Consider the following 21,672-nt stretch of genomic DNA (forward strand, 5'->3'; position numbering starts at 1 on the left):
TTGAAACCATTTGGTTTTTGCTGTGTTCTTCTGTGAATTTTTTTGTTGTTAAAGTAGGAACTAATACTGTACTAACTTGTTTGCCAGTTTTTGTACTGGGAGGTTGATGAGTCAGTGAAGTTCCTTTGTACAAATTAACAGCCAGTGAAGTAATTTTGTGAAACCAGAGTTTTGAGAATTGATTCGTTCTGGTTCCTTGATGTGTAATTAGGCTTCTTAACACCTATGTATTTAAAATAACTTTATTTTACTGTTATGTAAACTGCATTTCCTGGTTTCCATGTCTGGTTTCTGGAACTTGTGACATACTGGTCTTTTTCATAACACAGTGTGAAGTTAAAAAAACTATAGATTATGGTATTTTTAATTATAACACTTTATATTTAGGTAATCTGATGCTAGATTATAGTGTTTTGGGGTTTTTTTAACATAGTTTACCTCTGGTATAGATTGTCGACATAGCGCTTAGGGATATGGTGTAGTTGGGAACTGTTAATGTTAGGTTAAGGGTTGGACTAGGTGATCTTCAAGGTCTTTTCCAACCTAGATGATTCTGTGATTCTGTTTATCTTGAAGATTTTTTTTTTAAGTATCTCATCTATAACAGTGAAATAAATTACTGAAGTAATTTGTTACACTGTACAGAATCCCTTTTTCTTAAAGTAATAAAAAACTGAAAAACTGCAGTCAGCATGGTTTTCTCATGTACTATAGCCTTTTAAGTGTTTATAATCTTTATAAGACTTTATAGGCTCTCAAAAAGAATGGGGAGATTCCAGTTGCTTATAAGAATTGTAGTTTGTGGCCTGTCACAGTTTAAGCAAGCATGTTGAGATCCATTCCCCCTAATCCCTTGTTTCCCTAAATTTAGGGGGGAAAAAAAGTCTATTTCATGATTGCAGAAACCCCAGATTTTGCTTTCCATTTGGTTAAAAAAACTCCAAAAGAAACAAACGAACTTCCAAAACCAGGACATAGTTCTTCTGGTTCTCTGTGGATTTGTGTGCTGAAGATGAGCTCTGTGTGCATTTCTGATACTCCTTGTATGGCTCCCTCACTTAGTCCTTTTTTCCTCATTGTGCATTAGCAGCCCAAACAAGCTTGGTCTGTGTTTCAGGCTGCAGTAGTAAACTCTGTCCAGAAAGAATGGATTTTTCTCAAGCTAAGTTTGATCATATTTCATACATAATGGAAACTATGCTGTGTTCTCTCTCAGCAGCATATGAGGGTATCTGTAGAACTGTTAACATTAGCAGGGGTTAATAGGAGTATAGACCACTTGTCTTCCCACCTGGGGGAAGTTAATCTCAGAAGCATGGTAAAGCTGCCTACTTTTGCCTGGGAAAACTTTAAAGAATGTTGTAAGTGCTTGTGTTGTGTTATGCCTGGTGGTGGAGCTAAAATTCTGTATCCGCTGGGTTTCTTCTTCCTTTGATGGGGCCATTGAATCTTGCCTTCATATTATTGTGTTACGAGAGCTGAATACTTCCAAACAATTAATAGAATGAACATCTTCATTTGGCTTTAGATTGGAAACTTAGTTTTGTTTTTTAAGAGGAGTAGCAGTTAAATGGGATTTTTTTTTTTTTTTTTTTTTGTAGTATGTTTAGACTTTTCTATTTGTGATTGTTCTGAAAAGCCACTCTGGATGTTACTTTAGAGCTACTAAATTAAACAGAGATAACTAAGATTTTAATGCCAAAATAAGTCATAGATATAAGTTATTAAAAAAAAGGCATGTTTGTAAAGGATTGATCACAAATGTTACTTGATAAGAAACTTAGTAATTTTCAAGACTGAACAAAAAATAGTTGTAGTCATTTGATTGCATCGATTTGCAATGACTGATTGCACTTAGTCATTAAATATCACCTACCTGCTAACCACTCTGCAGTCTTTATTTCCCATTTTCAAGAGGGCTCGTGCTTATCTTGCTTATCGTGCTTATTTTACCAAGTGAAAAACAATGTAAACCTTTTCTTACATATACTTGGAAATTAAAAAGAGCAAAACAAGATGCATATGGAAAAGTGGTTTTGGGGCTGCCTTTGTGTATTTACAATTGGATAAATAAATTTACTTAGATTTAAAAAAAAATAATTGGGAATTTTTTTAAAACTTTCCTCAGCATGTGTTACAACTGCTATTTTATCAGAAATGAATGATTTTTCTTTTTGTCTTTTATCCCACATTGTAAACTATTCTGTAACAGAAAAGAAAGCTAGAAGGCCCTGAAATAAAGCTTGTTAATAGAAAAGATCTGTTGCCTTAATGGATTGTTAATTTTTTGTTTTGGAACTAAGAAAAGTATTTTTGGTGAAATTTTGATACCTTGATAAGTAGCAGTATTTATTAGTATAGTAAGTATTATTGGTAAGAATTAGTAAAAAGTACTGCACTTCACAAAAAAATTATGTACTAGAAAATTACATAATTAAAGCTAGTTAAAAAGAGAATCTAGAATAAGTTGTAAGGTCTTTAAAGATAATTTTAATGTGTGACTTCTTTTAAACAACAGCTGAAGTTTGGGATAAGGAATTTGACCCTGTCATGGTAATACTTCGAACGGTTTACCGTAGAGATGTGCAGTCCGCAATGGACAGATATACAGCATTGTAAGTTGAATCATTTTTAGAAATGTAACATCATATTGTTGCTCATTGCACAATAATTTTTTTGTTTTCACTGTCTGGTAATGCTAATCATGTTATTGATGTTTTCAGGCTCCAGATTTGCCCTTGATTAAATAGTTTATATAAATTTACAGGCAGTATCAGGGTTTTGGTTAGCTTAGTCTATTACTCTTCCATAAATGTTTGAAAATGCATCTGAAGTGCCTCGGACAAAGTAGTGAATGTCATCACAGATAAAATACTTAACCAAAAGTTAGTGTTTAAAGATCAGTTACGAATTACTTAAAGAAAGCAGCCTTATCTATATTTATTTTACATTTACGTACATGAATCACAGTATTAGTGTTCTGTATTTTGAAATTATATTGAAGACAATGTGGGTTTTTCTATATATTCACCCATTACAGAAACCATGAGTGAATTAAATTCTGATTTAAATACAGGAAAAAACACTTGTGGTTTTAAGTTCTAAGAAACAAGATGATTTGGTCTTAATTCTGTCCCTTAACATTTCATCCCTCACAGCTTCTTACCCTTACAGATTCTTATTTCAGCTAATTTGATTTGGTTGTCTTTTATTTCACACCTTGGGAGTAAAAATCAAGTTAAAAAACCCTTATAATAAACTTAGTGAAATAATCCTTTGCCCCTGTGCTCATTCCATTAAGTCAAAGGGTCATCGTAAATGTATAATGTAAGCGATTTTGAGCAAGGTAGGATTCTATTAAGTAATTCCGTTGTCTACTGCACTGGGTTGCAGCTCATTATTAGAAATGTGGCTCCATGTTGAACTTAACACTTAATTTTTAAGTTCATAGATATGATAGCACTGGTACTGTCAACTATAGCTAAGTATATCTAGCGTTTCCTGGTGTTACCTGTAATTCATTCCTACAGGTGTGAGATTTTTATGTTGGATGTCTGACTAATATGTGGATTTGGGTGAAATGGAAAGTTTTCTACCTCTTCTATGTACCTCTTAGAATGAAAATGGAATTCTTAAATTCATAGCTTAAATTCGTAGCAGTAATTAAAAATTCACTTAACTATATAACGGTCATTTAAATCAGTGATAATCCACAGAAAAAAAAGACTGGATTCAGTTTGTGTATACATTCCAATTTTTTTGAATGCTACTTAAATAAATTAAATGGCTTAGATATACTCATCAATTCTAAAGTTATTCTAAATGAAAAGCATGCAGGATAGTTATCTGTAACAGTGGCAGTTGTCTACATTATTGTAGTGTTTAACGTAAGTCTCATTTGTTTCAACAGTTTAAAGCAAAGTGGTAAATTCCCTGGGAACCCATGGCCTCCTTACAAGAAGAGAACACCACTACACCCAAGTTACAAAGGTCTCATAAAGCTTTTACACTGTAAAACCTTGCACATCGTGCTGTTCACACTTCTTTACAAGGTATGGTCGTAATTCTCATTAAGTCCGGTATTTTACTTCCACTTTTTTAGAACACGAGTTCTTCAGAACATAATTTTTTAATAGGTTATTTAGAGTAGTCCGGTTCAAATTTGAATGTTTTTATTTTTTATTTCCTAACTCTAGTATGATGATGTTTTTCTTCCATTTCCATTATTTCAGAAATGATTATTTCATACATATGTACACTAAGTCAGGTACTCAAGTGGATGAACAGGCCTACTCGGAGAAACACTATCTTAACCATCAGAGTTGCCTTTTGAATTGTTGTTCTGTCATGGTTACAGTGAGCTTGGTGGTGTGAGTGGTGTTCCTTTGGCTCCCACTGCAGAGTTTTAAGGCATTGGCAGCCTGTTCAGATACATGCAACCTTGATGGTTTGGGGTCCTCAATGGCAAATATGTCTCATAACTGCAGTTGGTTCTAACATCACTTCCCAGATACATTCTGTTTTTTGATAATGCTACAGCACTTGTTTTTCAGGACTAATTGATATCTTTAAATTGTGTTTGGTTTTGTCTTTGATAGTTGTCTGCCCTCTTTAAGAGGAGTGCATCCATTTTGAAGAGTACATTCATCAGAAAATGCAACTTTGAATCTATCCTTGTACTTGGAAAGTGCTGTCAAAGTAGAGAGACAGATGAGGGACTATAAGAAGTGGTTTGACTGAGTAGTGCTTTTCCTGGGCAGACTTTCCTTTTGTGCTATTCTAAGTGCTCCTAGCTCCCCTAAAGCTCATGTTCTGTTTCACTGTTAAACTTCTGTTGAATAGAGAATATCTGTTGTTAAGTATAATAATAACTGTGGTATTCACAAAGAGCCATGCTTATTCCCACAGAGTTGTTTCAGCTGATTTCTTTCTCTAATGAAGTATTGTGTAAGTTGTCAGTATATTGTTAAAATGAATGAAGACTTAAGATTTTACCTGAATTCATTCAATAGATTTCACCCTTATGACAGAAAGTAACTTTTTCTCAAAAGCTTCATCAAATTAATGACTTCAGTAAACTATATGTTTTGTTGTGTAATTAGTGTAGTTTCAATAATTACTTTAAAAAATACAAAAATGTTACTGTTTTACTACTAATTCTTCCTTCTCCATAACATGTCTCATTCTATTATGCATAAGACTGAATTTCATGTGCAGAGACTATTGAATGAAAGTGTACCTTTTGTAAACTGAATAGTACATCTAATGGTTCAATTCAACTAATGACTGACATTTTTCATGCTGAATTGTCTGTTCCGGCATGAGTTTTCAAGACTGAAGCAAGGACAAAACACATCCACTTTCCCATGTTTTAAACATTCTTTTATCAAGATTCTGGATCTTAATTTAGCCAAACTCTAGACTTTGTGAAGTTAGGTTGTGTGCATCTTCAGTGACTGTTTATTTAATTCGGTTAACTGTTGCAAGTCCCAAGAAAGTCAGCCCCAGACCAGGCATGCCCCACACCAGAGCTGTCGAGAACTTTGCCTCAAGTGGCAGTAACTTGTTTCCCAGGGACTTCTGTAATTTTGGCCAGAGAAGCTGCTATGTTCAGTATGTTTAACCTTGCTTAGCCCTGGCCTGCTGCAGGAGCTGGGCTGCCTGATTACTGAAGGGTAAAGAATGAGGCTGAGATGTGGTAGTATGTAGTGGAGACTGGGGAAGGAGCGTACCTGGAGAAGGCACTAGACAAGAGATTTACATACAGGAAGGCTGCTGAAGGAAAGGAGAGCTTGGGATTGTTTAGAAGATAAAATAATGTTTTCACATGGAACAAAAATGGAGAATGTAGGGAATTAATGCATCATCTTTTACTGTCTTTTATTTTTTTTTTTGGTCTTTTTTTCTCTTACGCAGTTAACAAGCTTCAAGGACTTAAATCTTGAGAATCTTAAAATTTCTGGGTTGCTGTTTTAGCTGGAATGCCAAATATGTTTCTACCAGATTTATGGATGGTATAAATTACGTAGTGACTGCTTTTATGGGTTGCCTTAAATGGTGTTTTGTCTATTTGTGAAATTTTGCCAATTCATGACAGCCTTTATATCTCTTGACTTCTGGGACTGCCTGCAGAAGAACAGTAAGCTACATTTGATGTAGCTTTTCAGAAGTGCTAGTCAACACGACTTTTGATTCTGACTGGTACAACTCCACGTGCTTTTCATACTAATGTAATACTAAGTGCCCTTTTTAATTAAATAATCGCTGTAATCTCATATTTGATTGGGTTTGATTAAATCAGCTGCTCAAGCATAATTTAGAAAAGTTATTTTGAAACAATATTTGTTTTAAAAACTTTATGTCTCTGTTTCTAATGGGTGTATCTTCTTAGGAAATTTGGCTCATTCTAAACCAAGTCATATTTAAAACTTTACTAGGCTACACTCTAAAAATATTCATTTCTATAGTAGTCTGTCTAGAGTGAAATTTTAAACATATTTTCTCATCCACTTTTTTGGTAACTGGCAGGTTCTTGCCATTTTCTTCCCTTTAAATCAGAATATTCTTAAGAGGAAAGTTGGCCTGGTTTTTAATTTCAGCAGCACTGGTTCTTCCTGTAATGCATTGAAATCTGTGTTAGAAGAAACATATGGGCATTTATTAATTTAAAGATAAGTTTATTTATTATTTGTAATTAAAAAAGGTTATGTGAAGATGGTCGTGAACAAAATTCTGGCATTCCCAGTTATCCAGGTATCGCTTGTAGGACTAGGACCTCATGAGGCTTTGTGGTGACTGATACGTGAAAAAGGGAGGGAAGGCTAGGTGCAGCTCTCTGCTTGTAGCTGACAGTAGTGGTATCTGTGCAGCTTTACCTGGCACTTTGGTGTTAAGTAAATGGCAGCTTGAACTAGTAAAAATTTTAAGGTACAAGTTTGTTGACTGGTAAGAAGTAAAATTAAATTTTGCTTTTGAGGTGATGCTCAAAGGTTATTTTTTCCTAAACCTCAAAATAGTTTTTAGTCATCTTAAAAAGATTAAATAAGAACTGAAGAGTCCAAAGTGTATTATCCAGAACACTCTTTTTGTAAGTTTAGATATACTGAAGTCTTAATAGTCTGAGTGGAATAATTATTTCCTGTCTTTTAAATACAACACTCCTGTTGATCTATCACATCCAAAATTAAACATCTTATTTTGTAGTAGTGTTCCATTACTCTTATTGGAGAGCTATATTAATGTTATTGGTACTCTTCTTGGCCTATTTGGAACTTTTTTTTTATCTTATAGCATAATCACTAATCAGGTGTTTTGTTGGAGCATTCAGTCATAACAAGAGTGCAGTTTAAAATATCTTGCTGATGTTTCAGAGTAGGTATTCCAGGAACTTGAATAGGCAATTCACTGCTCTTGAAAACAATTTTTTTATAACCATATTTTTATGCATATGGTAGGACTTTGAAAGTGTTACAGTGCAACAAAAAGAAAACTGTTTTAAATGTTAAAATTGGTGCTCAGTGTATGCCAAAAATACGCTAGGGTAGCTAGTGCTTGTTACGGTGTTCTGCCTTTCTAGCCTTTTCTTTTTAACTGATAATCATATCTCATGATACAGCTCTTGCAATCACAGTGTTTAATTAAGAAAAAAAAATAAAACCAAAAAAACCCAGGCAAAAATCATGTATGTGGCTCAAGACTTTCTACCCTTCCTAGTGTGGCTAACCTGGAAGGTCATGCTTGGAGATAAAATTTGTAGCTATATCTTGAGCTTCTTCATACAAGACTGCTGGCTACTTTCTTTACCTTCCAGTTTAGGTTAGAGAAGTCCGTCAGTTTTTTGGAAGTTTATGGTTTTTTGTAATAGAGATTGTGAGAGTATCAAAGATAAAACCTTCTAAGGTTTTCTGCCTTCTTTTTCTTCCTAGATATTAATGGATCATCAGAATTTATCAGAACATGTGCTTTGCATGGTTTTGTATTTGATTGAGCTGGGGTTGGAAAATTCTCCAGAACAAGAGTCAGATGAAGAGGTAAGAATAAATACCATCTTTTTCATTGAAATGCAAATATATTGACTAATGATTCAATATTCTTTTAAAATAGATGTTTATTAAAATTATAGTCTTACCATAGAAACAAGAATAAAACATCTTTATTTACTTAAGCAGGGATCAACTAAGAAAAAAAAAAGAAAATTACATACTGTTGTGGAGTAGGGTATCTTGTTACATTTTTCAACAGTTTCTGTATACGTAACCTTGCAACACAGATTTTGTTAGATCTTTGCTACTGTGTAAATTAGTACTTGAAATTGGGTGCAAAAAAAAAGTAAATGTTTCAATCTAAAACGTGCATAAATTTCTAGATTTTCAACTGAAACTTTTATCACTGAGCATTTTATTGCTAAACCTCTGTATCTTCTAAAATATGTGAATTAGCCAAAATATTAATTGTGCTTTTGATGAGAAATTGGCATTAAAGAGCCATTATATTCATGATTCCAGTCCCTTATATGGTATATGAGTTTCATAATTTTTCCTAGTTTTCAACATTGCTTATATGACTAAGGATCTGCCACTCTTTTTTTCAGAGATTGACTTTTGTATAGTTTGAATTTTTTATATTAATATTAGATTGGATTACTCTGAATAGTTCCTTTTACTTCTGATAGATAGGACTGATGGCTGTATTTGATTATATTTAAATCAAATGTGTAGATTTATGTATTAGACCTGTAGTCCTCACTCATATCACAATTTTTAAGAGGTGTATCAGCTTGAGTGAGGTACATACTGTTCCTGTCTCATGGAGAGCTGATGACCTCTGTAACACAGTTATAAAAGCAACATGAATTACAATAGTAACACATAAGAGAAAGTATACTAATTTTTTTGTTGTTATTTTAGGAATCTGCAGGTGGACAAGAGCGTTGTCATGATAGTTGGTTTCCAGGTAGTAACTTGGTTTCTAATATGCGTCACTTCATTAACTATGTCCGAGTAAGAGTACCAGAAACTGCTCCAGAGGTGAAGAGGGAACCACCTGCAAGTACAAGTTCTGATGGTTTAGCTTCATCACAAGTAAGTATATACAAATACCAGTCCTTTTCCTAGATTAGTTTTTAAGTTATTGCCTGTTTTGGCTTGTTTTTTAGGATTTTTTTTTTTTACCATTTTGCTTGATTTCTTAGGGTATTTTTTTCTCCTCCAGTAATCTTTCCTAAGTGTACTGATAAAAAAATACAAGTTATTTAAAATGATACCTCCTTCTAAATGATGTATTTAATAACTTTTTTTGTCCTCAATCTACCAGAGTTCAAGGCGGAAGAGCCTCCAGAGAGAGGTAGATCTGTGTGCAGTTTGTTCTCTGAAGCGATTAACTAGCAATGTGGCTTTAATTGTGCTCACCTTAACATTCAGTGAAATCTTCTAATTTTCCTAAACTTCCTTTTAATTCATCTTGCAAGGGCTCATGCTTTTTTCATATTCTTGATTGTAATCTTAGGTAGTAGAATTTTAAGCAACGAAATGCCCTTACACTTTTAATATGTATTTTGAAATAAAAGCTTTCTATCAAATATAAAATGTCATTGATAGCTTACTGCTTGAGCTTTGTGTTTAGGCCTGTTTTGTCTTGCCAAGATACTACTAACATTTAATATGTAGAGTAGTCTTATCTTTCTCAAATCTAGGTAAGGTTTATCCTTACATTGAAAGTGCAATTGAAATTACTTAATGGAAAGTTTATTTGGGCTTTTTGGAAAAACAAAATTAATGTGTAAATGGTGGGATCCTGAAAGATTTATAGCCAGTAGGTAATATAATCTGTGTGTCAGGATTGCTTTTGTATCTTTTGTATACAGCACTTCAGATTACTGTATGCCAGATGTAGTGAAGTACAATGGATAGTTCTTTTGCATGTTAGTGTTAGAAAAATAGATCAAAATTTAAGGTAGGTGAGATGAAGTAGATTAAAACATAAAGAAAGTAGGTGAGGTGATTGTCAGAATCCCGTTTTTATATTTGATCTCTGAAGTATTTGGTATCTCCTGGCTGCCCAGCCTTCTGAGAGAGGGTAAAATATTAAAGCGTTCTGAATTTCATGTTCAAAATATTCAGGAAACATCTCTGCTATGGATTTCGGTATATGCAAGTTGCTTCCATGTATCCTTGATTTGGGACTGAAAGCAAGGGTAGCATAGAATAGAAACATCTGAATCGGCTCTGTCTTAAGTGTAACTGCACTCATATGCTCATGTGACCTGAATAGCAAGCTCTGCTTGCAGATATGGGTATGTGGCTTCTGGATGTTAGTTAATAAATCCACACAAAATGGACAATGCCTGTGGGCATGTGCGGGCTCACCTGTGTTCATCTGTGTGGGATTATGAGTTATGTTGTGCAACAGTGCTCAGTAGACTTTAATAAAGACATTTAAATGACATAAAAGTAAGGAAATGTTACTTGGAGAAGAGAATTCTAAATTTGACTAGAGCAAAGCCAGTTGTAGGTTGTTTTGATATGGGTGTTATTTTCATTTTGTACTTGGCTTTTTATGCAGCTGTGTATAACTGATTTGTATAAAAATGACATGCAGGCTTAGTATTTTGCTATACCAAATTTCAATATATTTTGGAAGGGGAGAGAAAACTTAAAATGTTTCACGCTTTTCCTCCTAGCTTAAAATATTTTCTATAGTTTTATAAATGTATGTTGTTTACATTTGTACTTTTGAAAATTAAACATCGTAATTTTTTCTTCCCAAGAACTCGGGGACAGCTCAAGTGTTCAGTTTGGTCGCAGAACGTAGAAAGAAATTTCAGGAGATCATCAATCGGAACACCAGTGAGGCAAATCAGGTGGTTCGGCCCAAAACATCGATGAAATGGTCAGCACCTGGTGCAACTCCACAGCTAACTACAGCCATTCTAGAAGTCAAGGAAAGCATACTGTCCTTGCTGATTAAATTGCATCACAAACTCTCAGGAAAACAAAACTCTTACTATCCTCCGTGGTTGGATGATGTGGATGTTTTAATCCACCCAGAAATTCCAAGATACTCTCACGGTGATGGAATGACAGCAGTAGAAAGAATTTTATTGAAAGCTGCTGTACAGAGCAGACTGAATAAACGTATAATTGAAGAGATATGCAGAAAGGTGACACCTCCTGTACCACCAAAAAAGATTAGTTCTGCAGAGAAGAAAACTTTGGATAAAGAAGAAAGGTAACATTAATAACAAAGTAGAGGCACTGTAGAAGGGCAGTGTGTGTTGTGCATCTGTTGATTGATCTGTCTCTAGGTCTTTGCATGAAGTACTTACTAAAAGAGTAAGTCTTAATTCTACACTTCTCATCTTTATCCACTTTGAATATATATGATTTACATGGGTGTTGAGGAAGAACCTGCACCTTGCTAATTTAGATCTTTAAATTATGTTGCCACCAGCTTGGAATGGACAAGAATACTCTTGAGTATTTGTCTGTGCAGTATTTTGATGTATTAATGGTTTATGTAACCAGACTATATGATAATGGTTCTAGAAATTTGGGAAGAAACATGCAGCCATCTGACTCAGTTGGTTTCTGGATTACTTTTATTTATCCTGCTATTTTTATTTGAAAATAAATTTTTCATTAAATTCTCTCTGATATGTCCAAGACCAACACTGTACTTTAAAATTAAACATAAAAAAACCCCCCCAGATTTAATAAGTTACATACTTTACAAAGTAAAATTATTTTTTTCTTGCAAGTGTTCAGTCAATGGTTTAATTTTCAAAATCCTTTGTAATAGTTCAGTAAATGAGAAAAATAGTCAAGATTTAGCATGTAAAATTGTCTTTCAGAAAATGCCGGACTGAATGGCTGCTTTAGATAGAACACAGCTATATCTTGGATACCTACTTGTTATTGTGGTATTCAGTAGTACTAGATTTATGCATGGGAGAGGCACAGGAATCTATGAATCAAGTAACTTTTCATATAGAAAAGGGTAAGATCATTCCTTTCCCCCTATGAAGGATATGATCTTTCCAAGGATCTGTTGTGGACACTTTTTAAGTTTTCAGTTAAGTTCTGGGGTTAACATAATGATGAAAATAAATGTTTCCACTTCTTTGTTGTTCTGAGTGACTATTTCCTTCTCCCCAGATCCATAATAGGATTGGGGACCCATAAAGTTTATTAATGGACAGTGTGATAACTTAAATGACTAATCTTATAGACTGACAGTGCTCATACATAGTCAGGCTGCAATTTTTACTTTCTTTTTTGATTGTATTTTTTTTCCCCCCAAGTCCAGTTGTATTAGTGAAGACTGAGCAGATTGTGAACGTTCCGTGATAACCCTTTTTGGTTAATTCAACATATAATGACACACTTGGCATCACTCAGGCAATGGGTTGTCACCATAGAAACAGAAATACAGAACTAAAAGAGAGCTTGAGCTGCTTGCAGTATTTTTTCAATTGCAGTGTCATACTCCCATGGGCCATCATGGAAAATTACTGAGCTGTACTGAATCTGTCAGAGTTAGTTTATGTCTTCTTATTAAAGGCCTCTATTTACAGTCATTCTGCTCTTAGTCAAGGAGTATATTGAGAAATTCCCAGGGAGAAATAAATAAAAACAGGTTTAATGAATGCCCTGGTATGATCCTCAGAATAATGAATCTTAGGATTGTTGTAAATAGAAGTTATTTTGAGAAATGGTAGCTGTACAATGTGACAGATAAATGGGCAGAGATATTGGGGTTTTTAAGGTGCCTTTAAGAAAACAAGTTAGAAGCTTTGACTTACAAACAGGCCACCTAAGGATAACAGGTTAAAGTATATTAGCTGCTTTGGGACTGTGCATGCCTGTTCCTGTGCCAGGACAGTGATAATCAGACAGTGCTGGAGATTAAAGAGGACTCACCCATCAGCACATTAGATGCCAAGTGATGATTTTAAATCCCTTGTTAGTTATCTGAATCATCTCTGAGCCAGGGAAAAGAATTCATTGTAAGTGCTGATGCACTGAGTTTGTAGCTATGATAGAGCTTCCCTGGCTGCACTGGGTAGGTGCTGTGTAAAACCCCCAGCCTTGGGGCACGTAGGTCTTTGCATGTGCCATGTGGTGAGCAGCTGTGATGTGAGTTTTGTTTGATTTTCCCACTTGTGCTCTCCCATTTCCTCTACTTGTAAACTCTGGTCAAAGTAAAGATCCTTGGTACCTCAGGAAGAGGAAAATCAATGTCTATTTTCTTTATCTTTTACATCCATCAGTATTCCTGTACCTGCTGCAGTATGTATATGTAGGGAGTTACGGAATAGCTGGTCATGTGGCCTTGTACAGATCACTAATATAGATTAAATAGAAGGATAAACAAGAATGAATCTCTAATGTCTTGCATTTGTAAATCCAGAGCTGTGTTAAACGATGAGGAAAAAGTCAGTGAAGTCAGCTTGGCTCCAGGGAGATAAGGGCCTTCAATCTGGAAGCAATCTCAAACTTCTTTAAGTCCAGGTATAAAAGCTGTTGGTGACCAGTATCTTGGGTGGAGATGGGGGAGAAGGAACCAGTATGAGGAGCCTGAGCTAGAAAATAAATTATTCATAATTGTTTCCCTTGGCATCAAGCTTGATATTAAAAGTGAGTGAGGTAGGCTTTAATTATTAACTTGTAAACATTGGTTCCTCTCAGGAGTACTTGTTTTTGTACAACAGTTGATACTTCACTGTGTTATTCTTCCCTTATGTAACAAAAAAAACTTCCAAGAATAATGCCTTGGGTTCTCTTCCTTATGATGCTGTGTCCTAATCTGTTAAAAGATCCTTTGGTTTTCTGAAGAGTTTTTTAGAACAGGATTTTATTCCTTCAGACTCAAAAGAGAATAACTCTTACTTCTTAAAAAAACTCTATTTTTAAAGCAAGAGACTTCCTTTTTAGGCTTGAAAATTAATCTTTTATTTAGAGGAATTTTGAATGATATTATTAAAGGTGGCAACTGTAGTCAGCCTGACACTATAAAGTATTTTTTTTCCTCCATTATATATACTCTTTTTTTTTTCTTTTCTTTCTTCCCCCTTCTTCTTTCACTCAGACGACAGAAGGCCAGAGAAAGGCAACAGAAATTGTTGGCTGAATTTGCCTCAAGGCAGAAAAGCTTCATGGAAACTGCCATGGATGTTGGTAAGTTTTTGTGTCATTGACTGCTTGCTTATTTTTATTTGTTATTTCCACATTAGTATTAGGGTTTTTACTCAAACATTTTAAAAACAACAAACCCAAAATAAACCCTCAAAAAAAAATCCCTCCCCTCAGATCCCACTACTGTATCCACTTGTTCACTAAATACTTCTTAAGAGGTTTAAAGTTGTGTTTTCTAGGACAGATAATACTGAATACATAATTGCTAAAGAATAGATTAAATGGTCTTGAAAATATTTAAAAGAGAACACATTATCCGGGGACATAATTTTATTCCTATTTTCTTCTTAATACACAGCAGATGAAATGATTAAATGTGTGTGATGTGTTTTAAAGTATTTACCTTTTAATATAAAATGTCCCAAAGTTAGTATGTCTTTTAAAGATTGCATTTTCTTTAATCTGTAATAATAAAATTTAAGATTATTTCTTCGTAGAGCCTCAAATTTTAATAAGGTAAAAGTTTTGCATTTTAAATTTATGTATAGAATTAAGGAATGCATCATTTTTAGATCATCTCAGTTGCTATAAGTGATAACATTGTATTCTATTTCATGTACAGGCTTTACAGCAGAATTGGCTCTTGTTTTTCCTGAGAATAAGTTCTTTCAGGTTCTGCTGTGTAGAAGCACATAATCTTGATTAGTTTGCTTGTTAACTGAGGAATGGAAAATACCTTCATCATCTGGATTACTTCATTGAAAATTAGCACTATTGAAAGATAAGAAAAAGCAGGAATCTATTTTCTTTTTTCCCCCTCTTTCAGTCAAATATCATCTGCTGTGTAGTTTTGATCTGAGTTTAAGCACTGGTTAGAAATATTTTGACAACTGTTTCTGCTGAAAAAGTCTGATTTTTTTGAAATTGTAAAATTCCCTTCAGTTCTTAGGTTGCTGAGATTTATCGCTTTATGCTTATGAAGGTCTTGGATACAGCAGTCATTTAAATTTCTTTAGCAAATAATTGACTATGTATATGGTGTTATGTTTGGAGGGTGTGCAATACAACACAAAGTTCACAGATAAAAATGGGATTAAGTCATGCTTATTAAATGGGTAGCTATTTCTTTTTAATCTATTTGTTGAAGTAAGGAAGAAGGCAGGAAGAAACATGCATTATACTTATTAAAAATTAAGTCTTTTTACAGTCGTTGCTAATTGAAAGTAACTGGGAAACTTTGATTCTGCAGTCACCTATATTTTGAATTCTTCATATTGCAACTTTAAAGTTGATGTTTTTATATATGAAATCACATGTATCTCTATATATTTACCTAATATATATATGCTAATACAGCTATATGTATGCATAAATACTTGCATGCTTGAGTTTTACAAGCTGTGCTTAAAGTAACTGCTTTGATTTGTGGATGAAGCATACTAGTTAAATCAATAAATTACACAGCATTTATTTGTGTGGAGTACTAGGAACAGTTAGCTTTTACTTAACTATGTATGTCAAATATTTTAAAGAACCCTTAATTTCTGTAACAGGCAGACCTGGTCCGTTGTGCTTAAGATTGTGCATTAAAAAGCTCTTGAGCATGCAACACTTAAATTGTTTGTTTCTGAGTATTTAAACAATGAATAACTTCAGATATCTCAACATAAAAATAGTGTTTGTTTTCAATTACACCAGGTCATGCACAGCGGTAGATAGAATCAACTTAATGGACTACATTTTCATAAAGTTGTTCTGCATGAAGACATTTCTTGGCAACAATTTAACAGAACTCCAGACATTTTGTTAGCTGATTAATTGCTTTGCTTTTTTACTGACTTTTTTCAGTGTCTTCTAGGTTGCCATACTGTTTTCTGAGTTCTCAAGGAAAATTCACTGAATTTGTACTATAGTCCAGTATTAACTAGCCTTTATTTTCTAACTGGCATTAAAATAGCTTGCAGAAAGGAAGTACATATTCCATTGTAGTGTGTAGGATTTATTTAAAAACCTAGATTGTTTGCCAGGAATATTTTCTTCAGTTTGCTCTCTTTTTTTTTTTTTTTTAACTTGAAGTAATCTGTGCAGCTGTGAATGCAGTCTCTATATGTTATAGCAAATTATTGCAAAAGTGGCAAAACTATTGTTACTCTAATTTTAAAACACAAGACATGGTAAGAATTCTGAAACTAGTCTTTCTGGAGTGATTCAATTTAAAACTACTGTAAGTATTTAATAGGCTTACCCTGAATTGTATCATAGCTGTGATGAAATAGTACATTTTAAAACAAAAATGTTTTCAAATGAAAACAAAAATTCATACTAAAATTAGTCAGTTAAAACGTGTTCCACTCTCACACATTCAAACGTTGTTACCTGTTAATTCTGTTATAGGTTGAAATTCAGCAATAGGTTTATTTCTTAATTTTGATTGTTGTAATAGTAATAACACTGTCAGAATGCAGGATGGTGAGGCTTCAGCTCCCCTGGCTTTGTCACTGATTTTGTTGGTGTCACTTGAGTAAATTATTATTAGTAATATCATCATCATAACCATCATCATCATCTTTTAAAACTTCTCTGTCTGTGAAATGTGGATGTGATTCAGTGGTAAAATGTGAGAACTGGTGTAATTGGTTTTGGGTATAACACTTAAAAAATTTCATAATAGCTTTCTCTTGACAATGTAGAAGACAGAAAATACTCTGAAAATAAATGTGTCTAGAAGATGATAGGAATAATAGAGAATAGCCAAAGCTTAAAGGTTATTTTATTAAAACCCCATAAACTTAATAGTTTCCAAACTGTTTATTAAAGTGCACAGAGCTACTGTTAATCCCCTGAAGCATTCCTCTTCTTTGATTTTTGGGGTGGTGCAATGAAACATGGCTTAAAAGGAACTTACCCAATTATATGTTCATTTTTCAATATTAAATGTGTCTCATTTTACCAGCAAAAAGTATTTATTTGAACTGAAATTCACAAATTCATCTGAGATTCTGAAAGTAAAGGTTGGCATTTTCTTGCATATAATCACTGTAGAAAAAATTCCGATTATGTAGCCCTTTCCATTTGTGCCCCCTGTTACTTTCTATTTATATTCTGTGACATCTGCAGAATTGCATTGCCGTTCAAGCTTGCCTGGAAGTAATTAAGTGAAATTTAGAAACAGTTATGTTAATGAACTAGGATGGAACAGAATCCACTGTGCTGTCTTTAGCTGTTTGACTGCAGGACAAACGTAAAAAGTAGAAAAATAAACCAAGAAACATCATTATAAGAGCAGCAGATAGAGCTCTTCAAATATCTGAGGAGAATGTCCAGTGAGTCAAAAATGTGTTGTCATCTAATCACATACAGTGTCAACTCCATAGGCCTTCCAGTCTCCTAGTAATCGCTACCTTTACATCTTTGTTTTGAGGGCACTTACCCAGTGAGGCTATGGTTTATATGTTGTGTTGTGGAACTCCATGCAAGAGATTTTTGAAACTTCACTGCTTTTCAGGCGGGACTTGATAAGAACAAAAACAAATCCCTCTGCTCCAGTTTAGTAGTAGCCTTTAATAAATTACAGTGATACTTGTAAAGATCTGTCTTAAGTTTTATAATCATGAAATACTATGGTCTATTACAGGCAAGATGCTGAACTACTTAATCAAATATATTTTAGTGAAAATTTGTAAATTGGTTAATTTGTGAATTATAAATATTAAGACATCTTGCATTCCTTCAATATTTTTGCTGTCTCTGAAGTGCCCAGTATGATTTTTTTTTTTATTTTGATGCCTCATGATAAGTATGCAGTATGATCTTTGTGTTTCTTTGCTATGATGTGAGTCTTGACAGGATGTAATTTTGTCCTTCAAGCGAATGTTCCCTAGCTAGACTTAAAAAAGTGCAGAGTTTTAATGCGAGGTGACATACATTTCCTAATGCTCAATCTTCTGAACCCCAGATAGAAAAATAAATTAGGTACTGATCTCTTGAGAATATATATGCTGGGTCAGGGCAAAGAATATTAGCATACTAATGGTTGCTTTGATGCCAAGGGGCCACTTTGACACACAATGTATACAGCAGAAAAAATGTTGACTACAGTCAACAGAGACTGTAAACTTTATTTACTGTGTTTATAAAGCCCTTTCAGTTCTGGGGTTTTGCTGGATAGGGGAAAGAAAGGGAGTGAATCTTTAACTCTGAAGAATAGAAAAGAAATAAAATTCAGGCAGCAATGCATTCTGTGATAAAACAGTATACTAGATTTTAGCAGACTCATCAGTATTTGCTAGGAGGTAGGAGATGCTAGGATTTTGTAACTTTGGGTCTCTCATTTGTCTTGGTACAAAACTAAACAAAGAGCTAAATAATTAACTTTTTGAAAACCCATGGGAATGATAGTGTTTGACATTACCCTGGATTTCTGTCACAGTTTAAATGTTTTCATTCTCCTTCAGTGTTTTTATCTTTGTTTTCAACGAGGTTCATATTTATCCAGATTTTGGAAATAAATCACAAGAACAAAGTCCCAGACCCCACTATAAGGGGGTGGAGTGTGTTACAACATTAGACAAACCTCATGAAAGAAACTTGGTGAATTGATACCAATACCATGTGTCTTATCTTGTATTTTCCATCTGCTCCTTCACACGCATTGACATCATCAGGATGAGTCTCTGTGAAATCAATTAGGTTAAATCTTTGGAGTCAGAGTTTTAATATGTAAGCATCCTTGGTTGTATTCCAAAGAATGCTTGACATAAAATACATTTGCTGTCTCGTATGACTGCTGCCTGACTAGCAAAGTCATGCTTCAGCCTAGCAATTAAGCCACCTTGATCTTCCTTGCTCTCCTGTTGCTGCTACCTACTTTCTGAATCTCCAGTGGAGTGACGAGATGTCTTGTTTTGGGTGTCAGTGGTTTTCACACAGAACAAAACTGCAGGCTCCTACAAAACCTGTTAGAAAAGTGGAGGAATAATTTGCCTTGAGATCAGTATCTTAGCAAATAGCTTGCAAAGGATTCCTTTGGCACTCAATAAGGCAGTGTTGTTCTGGGACATAACACACAAGTGCTATTTTTCATGGAAATATCTTCCTAGCATTGGCAAAAAATGTTGGGAGTTTGTGCACCAGTGGAAGCAAAATAAGGAGATTTAGATTATTCTTCACCTTTTAGTTGCAACTGATGTGGCTTTGTTCACGTGACAGTTCTTGGTGATTTGTCTGGGGTTTTTAGCCAGAATGGAAGGAATTTTATGTTATATTACAATCAGTGTTTAACTATAAAGACTTTTCATTAATATAAAAGGACATTTAATAAAACTATTTCTATTAAGCTATCTTTTTATAACTGCATCCTGGGAGCTAGGAAATGTTAGCTCATGCTTTAAAAGTTGGTAAGAACCTATATTTTCTAAATCAGATTAATAAAATGGCATTATAACTCCAGAATTTTAAATAAATGTTTCACAAGTTGCCATGGAAAACACAAAGCAATTCTGTACTTTTGTTTATATGACATGGAGAAAAAATTTTAAAAAAGGTGCGGAGCTACAACATTCTGGGGATTTTAAGCTTCCATATGAGTACTATTGCAGTAAAATGCAGTTTAGTTTTATTTTACCCCATGTGAAATAGGAAATAAGTAGCTGAAAGTGAAGTAGAATGGAGACATGCCAATTACTTTATAATCAAAAGTATCAGTGCATTAATGAAATATTTTAGAAGGCAGTTTGCAGGAAAGAGTGTCTCATTTTCAACAGTATTTGGAGTTTAAACATGAGGAGAAACATGTCCTTGACGGTGTAGGTAGATCATGTATCTGGTGAGGCAGGGTCTGTTGCTTCCACAGGAGCTCCACAGAGGCAAAACTCAGGGAAGCAAGACAGACAAGACTGAGATCATTGCTATATGCATAACTAATGTCTTTTTTCTGGACTGTTAACTGATATCTTTTCACACCAGCAATTATGCTGCCAAAAATGTACTCTCTCAAACAAACCATAGCCCAAGGCATCTCTTCCAAAGAAGCTAACAACTAGTTTAAGCCAGTAATCAAGGTTTATCATAGTCCATTCAAAAAGAATTGGGAGGTTTTGGTTGGTTGGGTTTTTTTGGTCTGCTTAATTATTTGACATTTTAAATTCTTGCCAGTTTTTCTTATCCATGGATTTTGTGTAAGTTGATTTTGTTTTCTCTCACTAGCTTTGGGGGAAATTATTTTATTAGGAAGTTTTCCTTGGTGCTAGAAGTTTAGTTCCCTTGAGATTTTATTGTTTGCCACAGCAGCCTAGCACTAGATCTGAGTAGTTATGAAGGAAACACACATTTGATCATTGAGTTCTAAAATTAAATTAGCCTGATTTTTATGTGCCTGTTGCACATAGGCAATAGAAGTATAGCTTGCATATACTGAATTGCTTTGAAACACCTTTTAAATACTAAGATCTGTATTTTTTTCCTTAAGGTTTAAAATAAGCAGTTTATGATGAAGAAATGGTATTTTGTAAATTAAATGTTGACTGATTTTGAGGACTTTCATTGAGTTGTTCAAAATCAGATTGCCACACCAGATTCACTTACTACACTTAAAAATATTGAATAGATGCATATTTTATGTTGTATTGACAATATTTTAGAAAAAGATCAATAAGAAGGCTGGAACTCTAGTCGTGTCATGTGCTTCTGATACACAGGTATCATACATGAGTGTGTGTTACACAATTATGAGGTGATGCTAAATATGAAAAATAGCTTTAGTATTTACTTCCTTCTGTGCTACAGCTGCTTCTAGGTTTTCTGGATGTTTGGACTTAAAAATATTTGCAGTTGATTAATTATTTTTCTTTCATCGTACATCTGTCTGCCACTAGATGGTGATAGACGTGTGTTCAATATTAACAACTGCATGTCAATGAAGATCGGAGTTCATTTTCATATGACCTTCAATAACTGACTGGGAAAACAATAGTTACTAAAACAGTGTAATTTTGATTCTGCCCTGTGAGTGAGAGCATTGTATGGGGCTTTTCATAGCAAAGAAAGATGTCGCCTAGCCTCCAACACGCTCTCCTTGTAGCAGCAGGCCTCCTGTGCTGAACTTGTAGTGGACTTTCAGAAGAGAGCAGCTCTCCTAAAAGCAGTTCTGCTGGTTTTTGGATTCTCTATCCAGTACCTTGGCCTACTTAATCAAGGAGATAAAAGACATGGTTGAAGGTAGGGAGGAGGTGTTTTCCTTCGGAAAAATTGTCTTCTAAGAAATAATGCACCCTTATATTCTAGGTCAAGAGGCTGACTGTATGTGTTTCTGAGCAGTCGCAGAATCACAGAGTCAGGAGAGGCTCATTCAGTCCTAAGGTGTTTTTCTTTCAAGCCAATAAAGAAGTCTTACCTTTGATTGTAACATAACATAAAATTGCTTCTGTTTTGGTTAGCCTCCTGCTCTGAAACCACCACCACCGTCATGTGAACAAAGCTACATAAGTGCATTTGCTTCACTACGTTGAAGCTGGTCCTTAGCCTTGAACACTTCTGTCTGTGC

The 21,672-nt window shown here is 34.4% G+C and overlaps 1 protein-coding gene across 10 annotated transcripts in view; it reads left to right on the plus strand.

The window, feature by feature from the left end:
• The window catches only part of UBR3 (ubiquitin protein ligase E3 component n-recognin 3), a 116,212-nt gene that overhangs the window by 44,220 nt on the left and 50,320 nt on the right, over positions 1-21,672 (plus strand). For 8 of the 10 annotated variants that reach the window (XR_012623787.1, XM_074829065.1, XM_074829066.1 and 5 more), the window contains 7 exons: positions 2,519-2,615; positions 3,911-4,052; positions 7,926-8,030; positions 8,907-9,080; positions 9,313-9,342; positions 10,766-11,226; positions 14,086-14,174. Coding sequence is in view for 9 of the 10 variants with exons in the window: in XM_074829065.1 (XP_074685166.1) it covers positions 2,519-2,615; positions 3,911-4,052; positions 7,926-8,030; positions 8,907-9,080; positions 9,313-9,342; positions 10,766-11,226; positions 14,086-14,174 (1,098 nt within the window). In the remaining variant the exon portion in view is untranslated. The remainder of the gene's footprint in view (positions 1-2,518; positions 2,616-3,910; positions 4,053-7,925; positions 8,031-8,906; positions 9,081-9,312; positions 9,343-10,765; positions 11,227-14,085; positions 14,175-21,672) is intronic. The other 2 variants (XM_074829067.1, XM_074829068.1) reach the window with 1 other exon arrangement.

This window comes from Strix aluco, chromosome 6 (genome assembly GCF_031877795.1).
Source record: "Strix aluco isolate bStrAlu1 chromosome 6, bStrAlu1.hap1, whole genome shotgun sequence".
Classification (NCBI taxonomy): domain Eukaryota; kingdom Metazoa; phylum Chordata; class Aves; order Strigiformes; family Strigidae; genus Strix; species Strix aluco.